The 20,277-nt window shown below is 48.3% G+C and overlaps 1 protein-coding gene across 1 annotated transcript in view; it reads left to right on the top strand.

The window, feature by feature from the left end:
• Positions 1-20,277, top strand: part of IPO8 (importin 8) — a 557,903-nt gene that overhangs the window by 280,983 nt on the left and 256,643 nt on the right. The window contains exons 16-17 of the mRNA XM_085652356.1: positions 14,615-14,740; positions 16,033-16,099. Of these exons, the coding sequence (XP_085508482.1) occupies positions 14,615-14,740; positions 16,033-16,099 (193 nt within the window). The remainder of the gene's footprint in view (positions 1-14,614; positions 14,741-16,032; positions 16,100-20,277) is intronic.

Below are 20,277 nucleotides of genomic sequence, written 5' to 3'. Positions count from 1 at the left end.
GGATGGTGTGCCTGTTACCGAGCCGGAAGCCATTGTCTCCTGCTTCGCGGATTACTTCCGCGAGGTGTACTCCCCGGTTTCTCCCTGCTCGGAGGAAGATTCCCATGCCCTGCTTCGGGACATCGCGCTGCCCTCCCTTACGGTGGAGGACAGGGATTTGCTGGACGCTCCTCCCACCTCGGACGAAATTGCCCTGGCTATTCGCTCGGTCGCATCCGGCAAGGCCATGGGCCCCAATGGTATCCCCATCGAGCTCTACAAGCTACGACCGGATGTACTGGCGCCCCACCTGCGCGCCATGTTCCTGGCGGCCCACTCGCAGGGTTCCCTCCCGCCGGACCAGCGTCTGGCCACAATCGTGGTGATCCACAAGGAGGGGAGACCCCGTCAGCGGGTTACATCCTATAGGCCTATCTCGCTCTTGAACGCGGAGCCCAAAATCCTCGCCAAAGTACTGGCCAACCGGCTGGTTGGCGTGGTGGGCAATTTGGTCCACCAAGACCAATCTGGCTTTATACCCCATCGCAACACGGCTCTTAATCTGCGACGCTTGCATGGGGTGCTCGCGCGTGTCCCGTTTGTGCGGGAGCCGGCCATCTTGGCGTCCTTAGACGCCACCATGGCGTTTGACACGCTTGAATGGCCATACATCTGGGCGATGCTGGCGAAATTTGGATTTGGACCGGGATTCATTAGCTGGGTCAAATTGTTGTATTCGGGCCCATTGGCGCAGGTGGTGGTGAATGGGCGAGTCTCGGCCCCCTTCGCGCTGGGGCGGGGCACGCGTCAGGGTTGCCCCTTGTCACCGCTCCTGTTTGCATTGGCCTTGGAGCCCTTGGCGGAGTGGCTGCGGTGGCACCCCTCCATCCGTGGTCTCCGCTGGACCCCCGAGCATGAGGACCGCGTGTCCCTCTACGCCGATGATATCCTTTTGTATCTCGCCTCCCCGCGTAACTCGCTGATTGTCCTGGTTGATGTTTTGCGCTCCTTCGGTCGTAACTCAGGCCTTGTCATCAACTGGGCGAAATCCTGCGTGTATGTGCTCTCCGGGGAGGCTCCGGCCCTACCACGGGACTGCCCGATCCAGATTGCCTCCCAGGGGTTCCGGTACCTGGGTATATATATTACTCTAGACCCGGAGGTCCGCTACGAGCGGAACTTGCTGCCCCCCCTCCAGCGCTTGCGGGAGGACGTTGCGCGCTGGCGGCGTCTTCCGCTTTCGCCGCTTGGCCGAGCGGCCTTGTTTAAGATGATGTCCTTGCCGCGCTTTCTGTATGCGCTTCAGAATACTATGGACTTGGTTCCGGCGCGCTACTTACGTGAGGTGGAGAGCCTTCAGCGGCGCCTGTTCTGGGACGGGAGGCCGCTTATTGCTCTGGCTAAATTGACGCTCCCGTGGTACGATGGGGGGGTTGCCCTCCCGGACATTAAACGGTATTACTGGGCCTCCCAGCTAGCTGCAATTAATCATGGCCTTTACGGGCCCGCCTTGAACCCGGCATTTGAAATGGACAAGATGCTCCTGCCCGGTGGCGACTACAATCGAGCGCTCTACTCTGGCGCGCCCGACTCCCGTCTGACGGGACCGACGCGTGTCATGGTGCGTGTCTGGCACGCGGCTAATGCAGCGATGGGGTGGAAGGACCGTTTGACCCGGGCGACACCGCTATATGCGTCTGAGAGGTTGGGCTCCCTGTGGACATCGAAGGGCTTCGAGAAGTGGGACACGATCGGAATCAGCACAGTGGGAGATCTCTGGACGAGGGGGGGATTCAAAACTTTTGAGACGCTGCAGACGGAGTTTCAGCTGCAAGGCAGTGAGTACTTTCGGTACTTACAAGTCCGCCATGCGCTGGGCTCCGTCTTCCCGGATGTCGCGTCCATTCCGGAGTCTTCCCCCCTGGAGGACCGAGTGCTGGATGGCCATGTCCCAGACAGCACGATCTCCCTTATATATAAAAAGCTGATCAACGACAGATCGTGCCTGCTGACTAGTCTCCGCGAGGCCTGGGTTGCCGACGGGTTGGAACTGGACGACGAGGACTGGATCTCCGCGGTGGCCTCTCCGAAGGAGGTGGCCATCCCGGCTCGCCTTCGCTTCGTCCAGCTTAAGATCCTCCACCGGGTTTACGTGACGGGGCCAAGGCTTCTACGTATGGGCTTTGCTGGTGACGGATTGTGTAAGCGTGGCTGTGGTGCTTTGGCAACTTTCATGCATATTCTGTGGGAGTGCCCAAAGGTGGAGCGATTCTGGCGTGGTGTGCATGAGGTCCTGCGTGTGGTTATGCGAGTCGCGCTGTTGCCTGAAGCGAGGAGATGCTTGCTGAATGTGTGGGAACCAAATGACTATTCGGTCCCGCAGAAGCGGTGGGTGACTCTGGGATACATGATAGCTAAGCGTGACATTGCTCAATTGTGGGGATCCCAGAGGCCCCCGGCGGTGTTGGCCTGGAAAGAACATATGGATTGGTGTATGTTTCGTGAAAAGGTAGTGTATGTGGCGAGGGGTAAGCCTGGGGCGTGGGTGAAAATCTGGGGCCCCTGGAACGCCTACCGCGGGGGTATTTGTGAGCCGCCACTGCCACCGGCCGCCTCACCAGCTCCGTCCCCCTAGCCGACCCCCTCCCCCAGCCGCGGGCATGTGGTTCCCCTGTCCCTGATCTATTCCCATCCCCCTCTTCAGAGTTTGGCTGCTGGTTGGGATCCCCCACTTAAGGAGCACGTGCCGTCACTTTGGATTGCGGATTGCCTTGCGGGTGTGGTTTTTTGTGTTGTTCTGTTTTGAAAAAAAGGAAACCGTATTGTGGGCTTGGGGTTATGTGGCCTGCGCTATTGATATCTCCTGATTTACCGATCTGCACCGCCAAGAGACTCTTACTGTAGGTATGTCATATGCTTCTGCCACTCTAGCGGCCGGCCGGATGGTTGTAGGCCCATACCTGTAACCTTTTTAACATGTAATAAACGGTTTAAAAAAAAAAAAAAAAAAAAAAGCTTGTGAATCAGTGCTGATGGTGGGTGTCAAGAATTCCTGTCATACGAGGGGAGGAAAACGGTAACCAGCGAAAACGGACTACATCTCCCAGGATGCTTAGCGGTTGAGAGGTTATGTAAACAGGAGAGCTGTTACATAACTCAAGGGAAACACGCCCTTATGTAAACAGGAGAGCTGTTACATAACTCAAGGGAAACACGCCCTTATGTAAACAGGAGAGCTGTTACATAACTCAAGGGAAACACGCCCTTATGTAAACAGAGCTGTTACATAACTCAAGGGAAACACGCCCTTATGTAAACAGGAGAGCTGTTACATAACTCAAGGAAAACACGCCCTATAAAGGGAGGAACCGGGAGGTACAAGGCTGTCGGATATTGTGTTTACACCGACGTACCTGCTTCGTGAAGAGCAGTGTTCCGGAGTGGTGCTCCAGTAAGGCAAGAACGGAGGTAGGTCGAGTCGTTACTCCCTGGGCCGTGTCTTGCCCCATCGTCACCTGTGAAGGACCCGGAAGCTCTACCGGTCAACCATTGAGCTTCGCTTTTTGACTCGGCTGAGTCCAAGCGCAGTGGCGCTTTTGCTGGTTGGAGTCGTAACTCCCAGCCCGACCAGAGACACAGGGACTGCCAGCTGTAACGCACACCAGGAGGTGTTTGCCGCGTTACAGACTCGGAAGTCCACAGGATCGATCGAGCGGCTGCTCTCGGTTCAGTCTTCTTGCTTGTGATTGGGGTATCGGTGACGCATCACCAGGAGGTGACTCCGCGTCCCGGTGCAGTCTGAGGAAGAGGTTGAGCGGCTGCTCCCTTCAGGTAGAGACCCCGGCTGGGTGTTTCCCTGACTCCTCGATTCTCCCCAACACTCTTCGTGCCCCTCACAGCCTACCGATTGGCATTGTCGGCCATTTCATTTCTGCCCTCTGTTGGCATACGCCGGGATCGGCGTATATGCAGAGGACGGTTAGGACCATCCGTGCTGTGGGCTGGTAACGTACTTAGCCTGGAGGATTCCAGTGACTATAACTTTTGTTTGTTCTTTGTATTTTATTTGCCTTCATTAAAAGAACTAACCCTTCACAAGTGGTTGCGTCCTCATTGTCGTGTCTGTTAAACGATCCTGAGACGTTCAGGGCGTTACTAAATATCCGACCTTAATAACACTAACTGTCTCCCGGTCGATAACAGACATGGCAACACTTGATGATGTGCTGGCTGCTTTAGCGGCCATGCAAGTTGAAGTGGCTGCCTCTAGGCAAGAAACAGCCGATGTAAAAGCCAGACTGGATGCTATCCAATTGGACCCGCTCACGCCCAGCACCTCCCTCACGAACCAGACCCCTGCGGTAGTAGTGGAAATGCCGGTAGCCATCCCCTTGGCAACACCAGAGAGGTACAGTGGGGATCCTAACACAGTGCAGGTATTCCTCACACAAGTGGCGCTACATTTATCGTGCAAACCAAAGGCGTTCCCCACGAGTCAGGCTCGTGTGGCTTTCCTTATATCCTATTTGGCTGGAAACGCGGCACAATGGGCCGTACCTCTGGTGAGCAGGGACGACCCCCTCTTATGTGATTGGGGTGCTTTTCGCGAGGAATTCCTGAAGGTATTCGACAGAAGGGCTGACTCGTACACGGCGGACCGTGAAATGCTTGAGTTGAGACAGGGATCCAACGACCTGGTGCAGTATCTCAACGCGTTCCGAAGGCTGGTTGCGGAAACCAAGTGGCCTGTTGCTAAACAGACGGCGCTCTTCCATCAAGGGCTGTGCGATGAGCTCAAGGACGCCGTGGCTCATATTGACCCTCAACCCAAGACATGTGAGGGCCTTATCAACCTGGTATTACGGCTGGAACATAGGCTTAGTGAAAGAAAGGGGGATCATGGGAGAAAAGGAAAATCCCTTCCATCCTATGTGACGGTGGGAAGTCCTGAAACTTCCACCGCATCCAAGGGAGAACCCATGGACATCGGCGCAATACGAGCGAGCCTCACAGCCACGGAGAAAGAGTCACGCCGTAAACAAGGATTGTGCCTATATTGTGGCAAAAAAGGCCACTACGTACGTGAATTCCCTGCCAAACCGAAGACGTCACGTTATCGGGCCAACCGGTCGGTAACAGCCGTGGTGGACATACCGGCGGAAAACTAGAGGACTCCAAGACCAGAGAAGGGGCATCTCGGAGTCACTCATCCATCCCTTCACTTTCCAACTCGGTCACTAAGGGACAACGACACCTGTTTATCACGGTGCATGGTGGATTCAGGGGCCACTGGCATGTTTATGGACCACAACGAGGCATGCAGGCTAGGGCTAGTGCTTCTTCCCAAAGCAGTACCCGAAGACGTCTATGCGGTAGACGGAAGGCGATTGGTGACGGGGCCCATCGGACAGCACACGGGGGTCCTTCCGATGAGATATGGGAGGAACCATTTGGAACAAATCGATTTTAACATCATCCGAGCGCCCCAATATGGCGTCATATTGGGATTGCCGTGGCTACAGAAACACAACCCCTTTGTGGATTGGCCCACACATCGCATCGAAATGACGTCACCGTATTGCATCCTGCATTGTGGAATAAGAACGGAATCCCTTGACGCAGATGAGAGCGGGAGTCAGACGGTGGCTACAGCGGCAGAAAAAGATGTGGCTCTCCCCCAGGCTTATCACAGTTTTGAGGATGTATTTGATGAGGTGAAGGCGGAAGTGCTACCACCACATAGACAGTTTGACTGCCAGATCGACCTGGTGCCAGGGGCCAGCGTTCCCAGCGGCAGGCTGTATGCCCTGACGGAGCCTGAAAACGTGCATCTCCGGGGGTACCTGGATAAACTCCTCAAGCTAGGATTCATCCGCCCGTCCAAGTCTCCGGCCGCCTCGCCACTCTTCTTCATCCCGAAGGCTAATGGGGAGCTGAGAGCCTGTGTGGACTTTAGGGCATTGAATGCGATAACCATAAAAAATCGGTACCCCTTGCCTCTCATCAGTGTACTTCTGGAACAGGTCAAGAAAGCTCGTATCTACACCAAGTTGGATTTGAAAGGGGCATACCATCTGGTGCGCATGAGGGACGGAGACGAGTGGAAGACCGGCTTTAAGACCAGGTTCGGCCTTTTTGAGTACCTCGTCATGCCGTTCGGTCTGTGCAACGCCCCGGCAGCCTTTCAGTACTTTTTGAATGAGGTATTCAGAGAGGAGTTGGATATCTACGTGGTCGTATATATCGACGACATCCTCATCTATTCGTCCAGTGTGGAGGAGCACGTACACCACGTCAAAGCTGTGCTCCAAAAGCTGAGGGAAAACATGCTGTTTTGTAAACTCAGCAAGTGTGACTTCCACGTCACATCCGTGGAATTCCTCGGAGTGATGCTGAGTCCAGAGGGACAGGAGATGGCAGAACGAAAGATCAAGGCGGTGAAAGAATGGCAGGGTATGCTCAGACGTGAGTCCCTTGCTCACTTTGCCACTGGATTCAAGCAAGCCTGGCTGAAGACGGCTGAAATGCCAGAAACCGGTCCTAGGAAGCTTGTTTCCGGTCCAGGGAAGGCAGGTCTTGGCAGTTCGGGCTGGACTGTTCCCATGAGGCACAGGGTCAGACTGATTTGCATATGGCCATGTCTGAACTGGGGTGGCAGAGTGGGCTAAAGAACGGTGATGGATCAAACCCAGATCTGTTGACTGGGTGAGAGTGTTTGATTGGTTCTGATGCTCCGTCCATCACCACCCCCTTTTGTACCGCTTTGTTAGCCATAAGTTGGCAGGGTATGCTCAGACGTGAGTCCCTTGCTCACTTTGCCACTGGATTCAAGCAAGCCTGGCTGAAGACGGCTGAAATGCCAGAAACCGGTCCTAGGAAGCTTGTTTCCGGTCCAGGGAAGGCAGGGCTTGGCAGTTCGGGCTGGACTGTTCCCATGAGGCACAGGGTCAGACTGATTTGCATATGGCCATGTCTGAACTGGGGTGGCAGAGTGGGCTAAAGAACGGTGATGGATCAAACCCAGATCTGTTGACTGGGTGAGAGTGTTTGATTGGTTCTGATGCTCCGTCCATCACCACCCCCTTTTGTACCGAAGAGAAGATACAAGGCTGCGGCAGATAGGAAGAGAAGGCCCGGGCCACTGTACCGCACTGGAGACTACGTCTGGATATCCACAAGAAACATGAGGTTTCGAAAGAACAGTGTGTTCCATCCCAAGTACATGGGCCCCTATCGTATTACCAAGTGTATGGGTCCCGTGAACGTGAAGGTGTGCTTGCCCCAGTCATTGCGGATACACCCTGTCTTTCATGTATCATTGCTCAAACCAGCACCCTCCAAGCCGTCTGGGACACCTAGGCCGGTATGCGTGGAGTCGGAGGTGGAGTATGAAGTGTCGGGCATACGGGCGTCCAAATGGCGCAGGGGGAAGCTGTGGTACCTGGTTGCGTGGAAAGGCTATGGCCCGGAGGAGCATTCATGGGAACCGGCTGAAGGGGTTCATGCTCCGCGCTTGGTCTCCTTGTTCCATCGGCGTTTTCCTGCCAGCGCTGGACCCGTGGGGAGCCGCTGAGAGGGAGGATGTACTGTCAAGAATTCCTGTCATACGAGGGGAGGAAAACGGTAACCAGCGAAAACGGACTACATCTCCCAGGATGCTTAGTGGTTGAGAGGTTATGTAAACAGGAGAGCTGTTACATAACTCAAGGGAAACACGCCCTTATTTAAACAGGAGAGCTGTTACAAAACTCAAGGGAAACACGCCCTTATGTAAACAGGAGAGCTGTTACATAACTCAAGGGAAACACGCCCTTATGTAAACAGGAGAGCTGTTACATAACTCAAGGGAAACACGCCCTTATGTAAACAGGAGAGCTGTTACATAACTCAAGGAAAACACGCCCTATAAAGGGAGGAACCGGGAGGTACAAGGCTGTCGGATATTGTGTTTACACCGACGTACCTGCTTCGTGAAGAGCAGTGTTCCGGAGTGGTGCTCCAGTAAGGCAAGAACGGAGGTAGGTCGAGTCGTTACTCCCTGGGCCGTGTCTTGCCCCATCGTCACCTGTGAAGGACCCGGAAGCTCTACCGGTCAACCATTGAGCTTCGCTTTTTGACTCGGCTGAGTCCAAGCGCAGTGGCGCTTTTGCTGGTTGGAGTCGTAACTCCCAGCCCGACCAGAGACACAGGGACTGCCAGCTGTAACGCACACCAGGAGGTGTTTGCCGCGTTACAGACTCGGAAGTCCACAGGATCGATCGAGCGGCTGCTCTCGGTTCAGTCTTCTTGCTTGTGATTGGGGTATCGGTGACGCATCACCAGGAGGTGACTCCGCGTCCCGGTGCAGTCTGAGGAAGAGGTTGAGCGGCTGCTCCCTTCAGGTAGAGACCCCGGCTGGGTGTTTCCCTGACTCCTCGATTCTCCCCAACACTCTTCGTGCCCCTCACAGCCTACCGATTGGCATTGTCGGCCATTTCATTTCTGCCCTCTGTTGGCATACGCCGGGATCGGCGTATATGCAGAGGACGGTTAGGACCATCCGTGCTGTGGGCTGGTAACGTACTTAGCCTGGAGGATTCCAGTGACTATAACTTTTGTTTGTTCTTTGTATTTTATTTGCCTTCATTAAAAGAACTAACCCTTCACAAGTGGTTGCGTCCTCATTGTCGTGTCTGTTAAACGATCCTGAGACGTTCAGGGCGTTACAGTGGGATGCATTACTTCTCTGTGCTTACATTCCTCCCAGATTGGAGCGTTTCTCACATTCCTTTTCAACCCTCCCTTCTTGGTGAGGATTTGTACTTATGATGTGATTGTGCTTTGTAATATAAAGTTGGGCACAAGAGGGTTGGAAATCAAACGTTATCACTGCGTTTCTAGAATATAGCCCGAGAATGAGTTGGATATGTTGTGCAGGTTTCTCAGTTAAATAAGTGTCTTTACTATTGCCATGATTAAGTTAAATAGGATGTCGAGTCTGACAGCAAGTTCTCCGAATGCACATGAACTAATGTAAAAAATCTGTGTTGGTGAACTTTAGTTACTGCAAAGTAACTTCTTACTAAATGTTTATGCTGACTCTGTCACATCAGCGGTGTATCAGCAACCGTGTAGGTCTCCAGAGCTCTCCAGGGCGCCCATGACAAAGAAGCAAAATAAGGAAGTCCCAGACCGAACAGATTTATAATATCTAGGATTAGGAATTTGCTTCAGTATTAGGACGCTTCAACTAGAGTCTAAAATGCAAGGTCCTACTTCTGAGGTATAATACTTATGATCGGGATAGGAAGATATAGATGTCATGTTTCTGGTGTCTGCTGTCTGTGATATGCTGTCCCGATTGTTCTGGCATTTCATCTAGGTGATGCAGTTTAGAGGTCTAAGTACATGGCCTCCAAAGTCATTTGTCTCAGATGGCACAATTCTCTCTGGGATCTAATCAGTGGCTGCAACTACAGGCTCGTGCGGCGCCAGGGTAGGTTAACGGCCTGTCCCAGCAGCAACCTTGACTACACCAGAAGTCTGGTGTTACGGGTGGCGCAACGAATACGGACAGAAGCAGGGATACACATCCACATAGGTTCCCCCTTACATTTGGCGAGACCGTTGTCCCTTAATACACGTGGCAGGTAACTATTGTACTTCCCACATTGTGTAGATAGTTTTTTGATAAATTAGGTCCTGAAGAATTGCCATGGATCATTCGACCACTAGGCATGAAACATGTTGACCATCACAGAAGAGCATAGCTTAGCTGAACCTTAAACGTCAGTCAGCTGCCACTCTGTTTCCTGTTGTTTTTAATCAAGTGGATAGCCATTCTCAATAAAGCCTTGTTCGTGGACTATCCAACTTGTTTTAATTTCGCACACACATTCACATCTACACCACTAGACCCCTCACACACACTACATCATACGGCCAGGAACAAAAGATCTCCGCTAAAGAGCCCCTTCAAGGGTGCCCATCGGGGATTGCAGCGCCGTCCCGACGAGGAGCAGGTCCATATGATGAAGCATGACACCTAGCTTGCTGGGTGTGTGAGGACCCTAGTTCCGACTAGAGGAATTCCCTTTCCTCCACACACGGTCTCCACTTCATACTCTCACTCTCTCCTTGTTCTGAGGAACTGCATACTCTATTCTTCTGACTGCAACTACAGGCGACTATAAACATTAAAAAATTATGTTCGAGGCATATGAGCTGCAGATTACACACTTTTGCATAGATCGCCATCTGGTGTTGGGCCCGGATGTTTGCAGTTTGTTTTTCCTCTTGGAAAGTCTTTGGAAGTCACGAGGTCGGTGACTCCTCCTTTGGATCGTATTGCGCATGGGCTTCGGCTCCATCCTCAGATTGTTTTTTTCCGCCATCGGGCTCGGATGTAATCTTCGCGCTCCGGTTCCGAACAGCTTCCAGTTCGACGATCGACGTGCAATCCTCACCCCAATCGCCGTATTGTTTCGATCACGATCTCTTCAATCAACGAACCTTCTCATCGACACAAACCTTCGGTTCGAGTCGTCGACGGCGGCCTTCGGGCCTACCAAGGCTCCTGTCCCGGCTCATGGAAAGAACTCCATTTAAAAAGTGCCCTCGATGTGGGTCCAAATTTCCCCACACCGATCTTCATGAGGTATGCAACCTTTGCCTCTCCCCTGAACACGAGGCTCGAGACTGTCCGGCCTGTAAGTCTTTCCGATCCAAAAAGACTATTCGGGACCGAAGAGCCAGAAGGAACATGGCACACTCCTCGACATCCATTCCAGTCGACATCTTCGGAGACGACATCGACGATCCGGAACATCATCGTACCGAAGAGGACCTAGTCAGCGCTTCCGAGGCCGACGAGTCAGATGTGGAGGACATCACTCCGGCGCAGAGGGTCGTGAGTACCAATCTACCCCCTCCCACACCCGCGCCGACACCCAAAAAGGCTTCGGTCACGCCTTCGCCTCCGGGTCTAGGCAAGACCAGAGACACTGCTTCACACACCCCACCTTCGGGCCCGGTGAAGAAGCCAAGGAGGCCTCCCAGCGGCTCGGGCTCGAGCCAGCCTGCCAGCGGTGCCGAGAAACACACTTCGGCACCGAAAAAGAAACCGGCCTCCACCTCGACACCGAGCTCCGCACCGAAGCCCTCGGGGTCGAAACCCAGCTCTTCTGCACCGACGCCATCTTCGGTGCCGACCAAACCACACAAGGCCACCGGCACCGACACTTCCAAGCCGAAGCCCACCATTCATTAGGGTTTTCACCATCTTCTGCAAAGGGCAGCACATTATCACGGGGTGGACATGCATAATGATCCTGTAGAGGAAGATTTCACCTAGACACATTCGATACCTCACATAGTTCCACCTCCATACTGCCCATGCTCAAAGGGGGGGTAAAGCATGCGGCAGAAGTTTTTAAAGACCCAGTTAGAGCCAGGGTCCTTAACCCACGTATTGAAAACAAATACAAACCTGCTCCCTCAGATCCCTCTTACATCAGAGGACCAGCGCCACTAGAGGGCAAACTCAAAAGCGTCAGGTGATGCACCACCAGGCCCAGGGTCAACTGACAGATCTGGTGTTGGTAGACGGTCACACCCATCGCTCTCTGCAGTGGTGGAACACCACAAACCTTTCCAAAGGTCGACCGTTCCTGGACCCGGTACCCCAGATAATACTAACAACGGACGCATCGCTCTCCGGCTGGGGAGCTCATCTATTACACCTCACAGTGCAGGGCACATGGACGCCGCAACAAAAGTTACTCCATATCAACCATCTGGAGTTACTAGCAATCTTTCTAGCCCTGAAATCTTTTCAAACACAGATTTCAGGCAAGGCAGTCCTCATTCGCACAGACAATATGAAGGCCATGTATTATATACAAAAACAAGGCGGCACACACTATCCACAGCTCTCTCTATTAGCACAGTGCATATGGAGATGGGCAATTCCCCACAAAATCTTTCTCCTAGATCAACATGTCCAAGGAGTCCAAAACACCGTGGCAGATCTGCTCAGCAGACACACAACAAATCCCCGAGTGGGAACTTCACCCACAGGTTCTTCATCCGTTCTTTCAAATGTGGGGGCATCCGCAGATAGACCTCTTCGCCACCCACGAAAACACAAAATGCCCAAGCTTCGCCGCCAGATACCCACACCCATTGTCCAAAGGAAATGCGATATGGATGAACTGGTCAGGCAAATTTGCGTACGCTTTTCCGCCTCTCCCACTCATTCCATTAGTGGTGCGAAAACTACAGCAGCACTCCCTCACACTAATCCTAGTAGCTCCAACGTGGGCCAGACAACCGTGGTATACCACACTGCTGGAACTATCTGTAGTACCGCACCAAAAGCTACACATCTCACCATGCCTCCTAACCCAGAATCATGGAGAGATCAGGCACCCGGACCCAGCTCAGCTCAACCTTGCCATCTGGCTCCTGAAGTCCTAGAATTCGGGTACCTAAATCTTCCCCCTGACTGTATGAACGTCATCAGAGAAGCTAGACGCCCTACCACTAGAGCCTGCTACGCTGCCAAGTGGAAAAGATTTGTTGTTTATTGCCATAACAACACCATCAATCCTCTGGACGTGTCTATACAACACATCATAGGCTATTTACTCCACCTACAAAGGTGTAATCTAGCCTATACGTCCATTCGACTACACCTCGCAGCAGTTGCAGCTTACTTACAAAACAGGCAACATCTATCACTCTTCAGAGTAACTGCCATTAAAGCCTTCATGGAAGGCCTGAAAAGAATAATTCCCCCCAGAGTACCACCCTCACCTGTGTGGAACTTAAATATCGTTCTCACAAGGCTGATGGGGCCTCCCTTCGAACCTTTGCATAAATGCGAACTGCAATTCCTTACATGGAAAACAGCTGTCCTTGTAGCCATCACTTCCCTTAGAAGGGTCAGTGAGATACAAGCACTTACCATACAAGAACCTTTTCTTCAAATGCACCAGAACAAGGTTGTTCTCCGTACCAACCCAAAATTCCTACCTAAAGTCATTTCCCCTTTTCACCTAAACCAATCTGTAGAACTATCAGTATTTTTCTCGCAACCTCAGACCATTGCAGAAAGGGCTCTGCACACACTAGATGTCAAACGAGCCTTACTTTACTACATCGAGAGAACACAACCTTTCCGAAAGACCAAACAACTGTTTGTTTCTTTCTCTCCACCACACAAGGGAAACCCCATCTCAAAATCAGGGATAGCTAGGTGGATTGTAAAATGCATCCAGATTTGCTACCACAAAGCAAAACGAACGCCTTCCGTTCCCCCTAAAGACCATTCTACACGAAAGATAGAGGCTTCCATGGCATTTCTAGGGAACATCCCATTAGATGATATATGCAAAGCAGCTACATGGTCAACACCGCACACTTTCACCAAACACTATTGTGTAGATGTGCAAACTAAGCAACAAGCTAGTGTGGGCCAGGCTGTACTTAAAACACTATTTCAAACCACTGCAACAGATACCGGTGGTCGCCGCTAAGGTTGGGAACTGCTATATAGTCTATGCAAAAGTGTGTAATCTGCAGCTCATATGCCTCGAACGGAATATGCTACTTACCAGTATGTATCTGTTCTTGGCATGTAGACCTGCAGATCTACACACGCCCACCCGCCTCCCCGGCTACCTGTATCTGTTCCAGTTTATCTTATTTAGATACAACATACATGGGTTTCTTCACTGTTGTTACTTCGCTCCATCTTTCCCTGCTGGCGAAAAACAATCTGAGGATGGAGCCAAAGCCCATGCGCAATACGATCCAAAGGAGGAGTCACCGACCTCGTGACTTCCAAAGACTTTCCAAGAGAAAAAACAAACTGCAAACATCCGGGCCCAACACCAGATGGCGATCTATGCAAAAGTTTGTAGATCTGCAGCTCTACATGCCAAGAACAGATGCATACTGGTAAGTAGCATATTCCCTTCTTTTGTGTATCTGATGACTTTTTACTAACTCTGTAAAGCTCGAGGCGTAGTAAGAAAAGCTACTGTTTGCTTATATTGAACACGCTAATTGTTTCACTATAGTGATGTAACACAGTCGATATATGTAAAACAAAGAAAATAAATTGCTTGCTGCCCTACAAGGACCTACTGGACTTTATAAGAAAAATGCTTATTTTCTGTAAAGGCTCCCAAATTCCACAAGAGGCTTGAAGCAGCATTCTGCCTCTCGCATCTAAGTCCAGATCCTCCTTTAGGAATTGGAGACTACTGTTTTTGTATACTGCATCTGATTTATTTAGTTATTTCTTTGGTTACTGTTTCCATGAACTAATACTGAGGTGTCGCTAGTCTACTGCCAGAAGATCCCCAAGCATAGATAAGTCATTAGTCATCCTCAGACTTTACAAAACCAAACATTTCCCTACACCACATTTTAAATCAAAATTCAAAAGATTAGATTTTCTTAAGATTAAACATCTGCATTCCTTCACTCCAGCATCAAGAACAATCTGTGTCTCTGACGTTTGATTATTATAATTCATGTTTACACTTCCAAACATGTTTTGACTCTTTGATGTATTTCATAGCATCCTGTTTTCTTTGGTGATACAGCCATCATATGTCTCTAAAATGATTGGATAACTCTTTTTCAGGCGGAGATATTCAGTAAAGTTCTTCAGAGTGAGGAGTATGAAGAAGTGGAGGACAAAACTGTGATGGCCATGGGCATCCTACATACAATCGATACTATCCTCAGTGTTGTTGAGGACCACAAAGAGGTTGGAGTGTAGTCTGTTTATGCATAGAACCTCGTGTTGTGTAGTTTATATGTTGTCACATGAAAGGGTTTGCTTAATATATGATTTTCAATAATTATAATAGATTTTCAGTTAAGATTCTCTCTGCCAAAGGTATTTTCATGTATTAATTCAGAACTGGCAGGTTAAAAGAGAATATGTGCCTCAACTGTTTTCCATAGATAAATGTTTTTAAAATTCACTTCTGGTTTTGGGTTTAGAAATTCAGTTACAAAGTATAATTAGGGCTCCCAGTTTTATGGTATTTATTTTTTAACATTTTCGTCTGTACTTATCCATATTTATTTTTTACCCATTTTATCTGTATTTATCCATATTTATTTTGTGTTTTGTGTATAAATGAAGTTGTTAAACTGTACATTTCTATATTTATTTAGCTGATAGACGCGTACTCCTACTTTGATCTCTGTTGTGATTTAGCTATTTAAGCTGCCAAATATTATGTTACAATACATCCACTAAATATTAGCATTATACCACGAATGTATGATGACAAATGCCATTATTTAAAGAAATTTCAACCTGCTTTTTAATTTCCCATGCTGTACATCTGCTCAGCTGTTGGGCTACAATTCAAGAAAGATAGCACAGAAAGTCAATAAAAAGAAGCACAATGTTCTGTATTTATCCACTTTTAAAAATCAATGCAGACAGAAAACACATTGTTTTCTGTTTGTATTTACCTGTAAAAATCGGTAAAAACGGAAAACAGGGAGCCTTAAGTATAATACATATTTGTATCTTATAAGAAGTCACAACTCTGTCCTGGGCTAACCACACAAGTTGATGGTTTTGAACCATTTTGGATCTACCATCCAGTTCTCTGTCATTGCATCATGAAGGTGTGACTGATGACATTTCTTCAGGGTTTGGTTTAGCGGAAGGAATCAAGAAAGGTTATCCTTTGATTCAGATAGATTCTGGCTCTTTTAAATCACCTACTGACTTAGTAACAAGAGGGATTGACTCTTAAGAGCCTGAAGAATAGTGTACACTTCCACCTTAGATAAATAGTCTTTATTACAGACATGAAAGTAGAAAGTAATATCACAAGAGAACAGAGTTGTGAGAGAAATAATACAAGGCCTTTGCATGGCTTCCCGCTTATTTCTGAATTATATTCTCCATCCACCTCATATGGCTTTTGTGAGGGTTTCATTAATGATGCTATAATTGTAAGGTCACTGCTAATTGTTTGGCAGTCTGATGGCCAGCTGGCAGCAGTACTTAAACTTTTTTGCTTTGCTTTCCAGATATCGCAGCAGTTGGAGGGGATTTGTTTGCAGATCATTGGCATTGTTTTACAGAAGCACGTAATAGGTATCTAGAAAATTTGCTATATACTGTTTTTGTGTAATTCTGTAGAAAACGCCCAAGAAAATGTTGTTTTGGGTATCAATAGTCGAAATGTACTGTGTATTGGGCTTGGTAAGGATGAAATACTTTATTTTGCTTATTTATGATGGGTAGTTATGCCTGCAGATTTCTCATCGCTTTAATCTTCTTCAGATGCCTTGACTGCTTCTTGAAAAATTTACATTAGCTCTCTTGCATCTACTGATGGTGCCCCCACACCAGGTTGGCTGCGCTAAAGGATTTTGATATATGCCTTGCTTCTGGTTGAGTCTCTCACGGTTTAAAAAGAAATCGATATTTTTATTTTACATTTTGAAAACATCACAGCAAATCAAGTTGTACACCTCCATAATTGCCGGCAGGCTTTACGCAGGGGTAGGACAGCGGTATTCTGTTAATATAATAGAGATGCGGTTAGTGGCCAGTATCACCATGCCCAGCAAAAGAAAAACACTACATTAGAAAGAGCTAGTGAGCCCTCAAGAGTGAAATGCCCACAATGCAGTAGCTACGGAGCAATACCTCCACCACTGAATAGAGCAGCCATGCACTTTTTTCTGGATCCCCCACCCACAACAGGGGGTAATGGAAATAGCAATGAGGCAGAAAGAATTGGAGGCCAAAAAGGGCAATTCCAGGGTTGGCCCGTCGCCTTGGCGCCAAGGCCGGTAAGGAGCTGCCAGAAGGAGATCCATCTAGAATCACCCAACCACCACGATCCTTTTGCAGGCATGCTAACAAGATGGTATCCCATTCAGGTAAAATCGGCACCTTCCTTACCCCTGAACCTCATCCCTCACGCTGATATCAGTTCCTTTCTTACCACGCCACCATACGCGGGTCCAGAGCTCTCTCGTCTCTCAGACACTTTACCTCAATATTTCACCACATTTACTACACTATGCAAGGGATGTCTCCCCCTAAACCTCCCACTGTCTTTCCAATGAAACCCCCTTTTGGGCTATGGGCTATTGAGTTGGTGCCTGCACCAGAAGTAGGACATGGTTGTTACTTCCGTAACTTCTTGGTGCCTAAAAAGTTGCTATTTTAGACCTGCTCCCTCTCAACTCCTTCCTCTGGAGGGAAAAATTCACAATGCTTACACTAGCCCGCTCTTGTCCGCCCTAGACTCTGGATACTGGATGTTTTGGACCAGTAGAATGCCTATTTCAATATACCCAGCTTGTCGGCCACTGGTGTTACCTGCGGTTAGTGGTGCAACAGGAGCATTTTCAGTTTGCTGTGCTCCATTTCGGTCGTACCAGTATCATTTGGCTGATCACAAAAGTGATGGCGGTTGTGGAAGCACATCTTTAGCGGTCAGAGGTGCCAATCTTTCCCTACCTCGATGACTGGCTGTTTAAACCGGGATCCTCCCAGGCAGTTGTCAACCTCCTCCAGATTGTGGTGAACTTCCTGTCATCTTTGGATATCAACGTGCCAAATTCACGCCGGACTTCTCAGACGCTCCTCTACATTGGAGCAATTTTGGACACGGTGAGAAACTCTGATACCTTAATTTTATTGAATGTTTTTCAGCTTAGTATAATACCAGTGCTTGGAATGAATAGTTGCACAGGTAGAGGGAACAGTAATAATGCACATAATTTTGGGTTTTCCAGCACTGGATCTTTCATAGGTTCAGGTTGAATTATGCCTTGTTGTCAGGCTGAGAATCCTAGGTAATCAGTTTTAACATATCAGTGTACCTTTTCAATTAACTTTGAACACACCCATAAACTACATGCAATCAGTCAACCTCATGACGTGACCCGATCCTCAGTCAATCAAACACCAGGACCTACAGCTCTTCCTCAGACAGAAGCTTTCAACTACCATACATTTTAGCTTGTAACAATTTATAAGAAATTAGGCTATAGCCTCATGAAAGGAAAGAAGGGTGAATTGCAAGTGAACCACAATTTAAATAACTCTTCCTTCTCCAGCATTACTTCTTTTGTAGATTTAAATTCTTAAACCAAGATTAGCAAAGCAGTACAATAAACATTAGAAGAAGAAAATGAGACTCCTCTTAGAAAAGTTCTGGACCACCGCTAATCCCACTGCTGATTCATTTCTGGTCTGAACATGAGGGCAATAATGCTTTGTGAAAGTGGGCCTCATTGACCATGTCGCTGTTTTGCAGGTTTTTGCCAGTGAGACTGCAGCAAATAGAGCGTCTGTGGCTGCCATGCTTCTCATTGAATAAGCCTTACTGTTTCCAGAAAGTAGACTGTTCATAGAGACATATGCCAGCTTTATACACAAGATCTTGGTGGATACTGTTTTGTTAAAAGGTCTACCCTTTTTCGACATGCCATAAGCTATAAACAACAGGTCCGTCGGTTAAAAATTCTTGTTCTTTTAATATCTAGAAAATGAAATCTCCTCTCTGATTCAGTGGCAGGATTTAGAAAAAATGTTGATCCTGATTCCTAAGAAAATATTGTAAGAATATTTGGTTTTAACCTTGCCCTTGAAGAATCGTTCCTTATACAAGTTTTGTAACTCACTCTCTGGTTAATTAAAAAACTTTGATTGAAAAGTGAGGTAGAGAAGTTCCATGAACTGGCTCAAAGCAGGCTTGTCTCATTAGCGCTGTTGAGACAGTGTTGAGTTCCCAAGACAGTTACAGTCTTGTTTTGTAATAGATAAGGATGCACTATTTCTGATCACTTTAATTAGCCTTGCTGCAAAACATAGAAGGCTTATCTTCTTGAAATTTGTGCTAGATGGAGTTTATTTTAGACATCGCTAAGACCCTATTAAACACGTTTCAGGAGATTAGGTGAAAACTGGGAAGGTGACATACCTACACCGTCCAGTTTCTCCATTCTTGCCCATGATACAAAGCATTTTAATTTTTAAGAATATGTCTTAAAAGTGGATGGTGCTCTAGCCAATCTGAATATTTGCCTACAGTCTTCATGTATACTTCAATGACCAAATTCTTAGGATTGATGGGTCAAGCTGTTGATTGACTGGATTGAGGGTTTTGGTGGTGTATTTGTCATTTCCTCCTGAATAACAGTTACCTATCTGAATTGAACTGATTCAGTATTTGGATTGTCAAGTATCACAACTCTGCTTAGAAAATGCTTCCCTGGCCAAGCGGGAGCCCCCAGAATTACTTTGCATTTCTGTTTCCTGATCTTGCACAGCACTGTGGGTACTAGAGAAATACGCATAAATGCATACTGAAACTTTCTTACTGCAAAAGCTAACAATGGGCATTTGGCATTTTGGTCTGTTGTGAACATATTCAATTATGGTTTTTCATACCTGTGAAATTTAACCTCGAACTGTCTGCTGTCTATCTTTCATTTGTGATTGTCTATATTCCTTCTGTTTAGTTGATTCACTAAGTTGTTCTGCAGACCCAGAACATGCTTTGCTGTAGGCTCCACATTGTGTTTAATACTCACAGCCAATGTTTTTTTTTCTATTGAAGAGTGCTAAACAGGGGAAAAACTAATTGAGAAGGGATAAGAATAGATACTTGAGTATAAGCAGGGGTAGAGTTCTGAAAGTATATGCAGGGTGAAGGTGTAATAACTTGTAGATAAGGGTAGGGGTATAGGTAGGTAAAGAGGTCCCTGGATACTGGCAAACCAGCCTGTAAAAAAGACAGAAGAGATCTTTATGATCAAGGCAGTGCCTTTACCAGGATGCATTATACATCCTGGGAATGCCATTCAATTTGAACATTTTGAGGAAATAGGTTCAGGAATACTGTTTCTGCAGAAAATATTTCCTTAACTACATATTTCATAAGAATCACATGCAACTGGTTTAGAAAACTGTAGCATTTAATCCGTTAACCGCGGCGTAAAAGTCATGCGCGGGCGGGGCTGCATCGACCAACGGACGTGCAAAGCAATACGGAGGTAGTGCTCGCGACGGCCTATGGCCGACGCACGCATCGAAGGGGTTAAGAGCTGCAGCATTTCTATAAAACTACATGTTGGAGGCATATGCGCTGCAGATCACAAACTATGCATAAATCACCATCTGGTGTTGGGCCCGGATGTTTGCACTTGTTTTTGTCTTGGAAAAGTCTTTGGAAGTCACGAGATAGGTGACTCCTCCTTTGGATGATAGTGCGCATTGGCATCGGCTCTATCTTCAGATTGTTTTTTTCC

The sequence above is a fragment of the Triturus cristatus genome, chromosome 4_1 (genome assembly GCF_964204655.1).
Source record: "Triturus cristatus chromosome 4_1, aTriCri1.1, whole genome shotgun sequence".
NCBI classification, from domain to species: domain Eukaryota; kingdom Metazoa; phylum Chordata; class Amphibia; order Caudata; family Salamandridae; genus Triturus; species Triturus cristatus.
The sequence above is the reverse complement of the archived record's forward strand: the minus strand, read 5'-3'. Positions and strand labels throughout refer to the sequence as shown.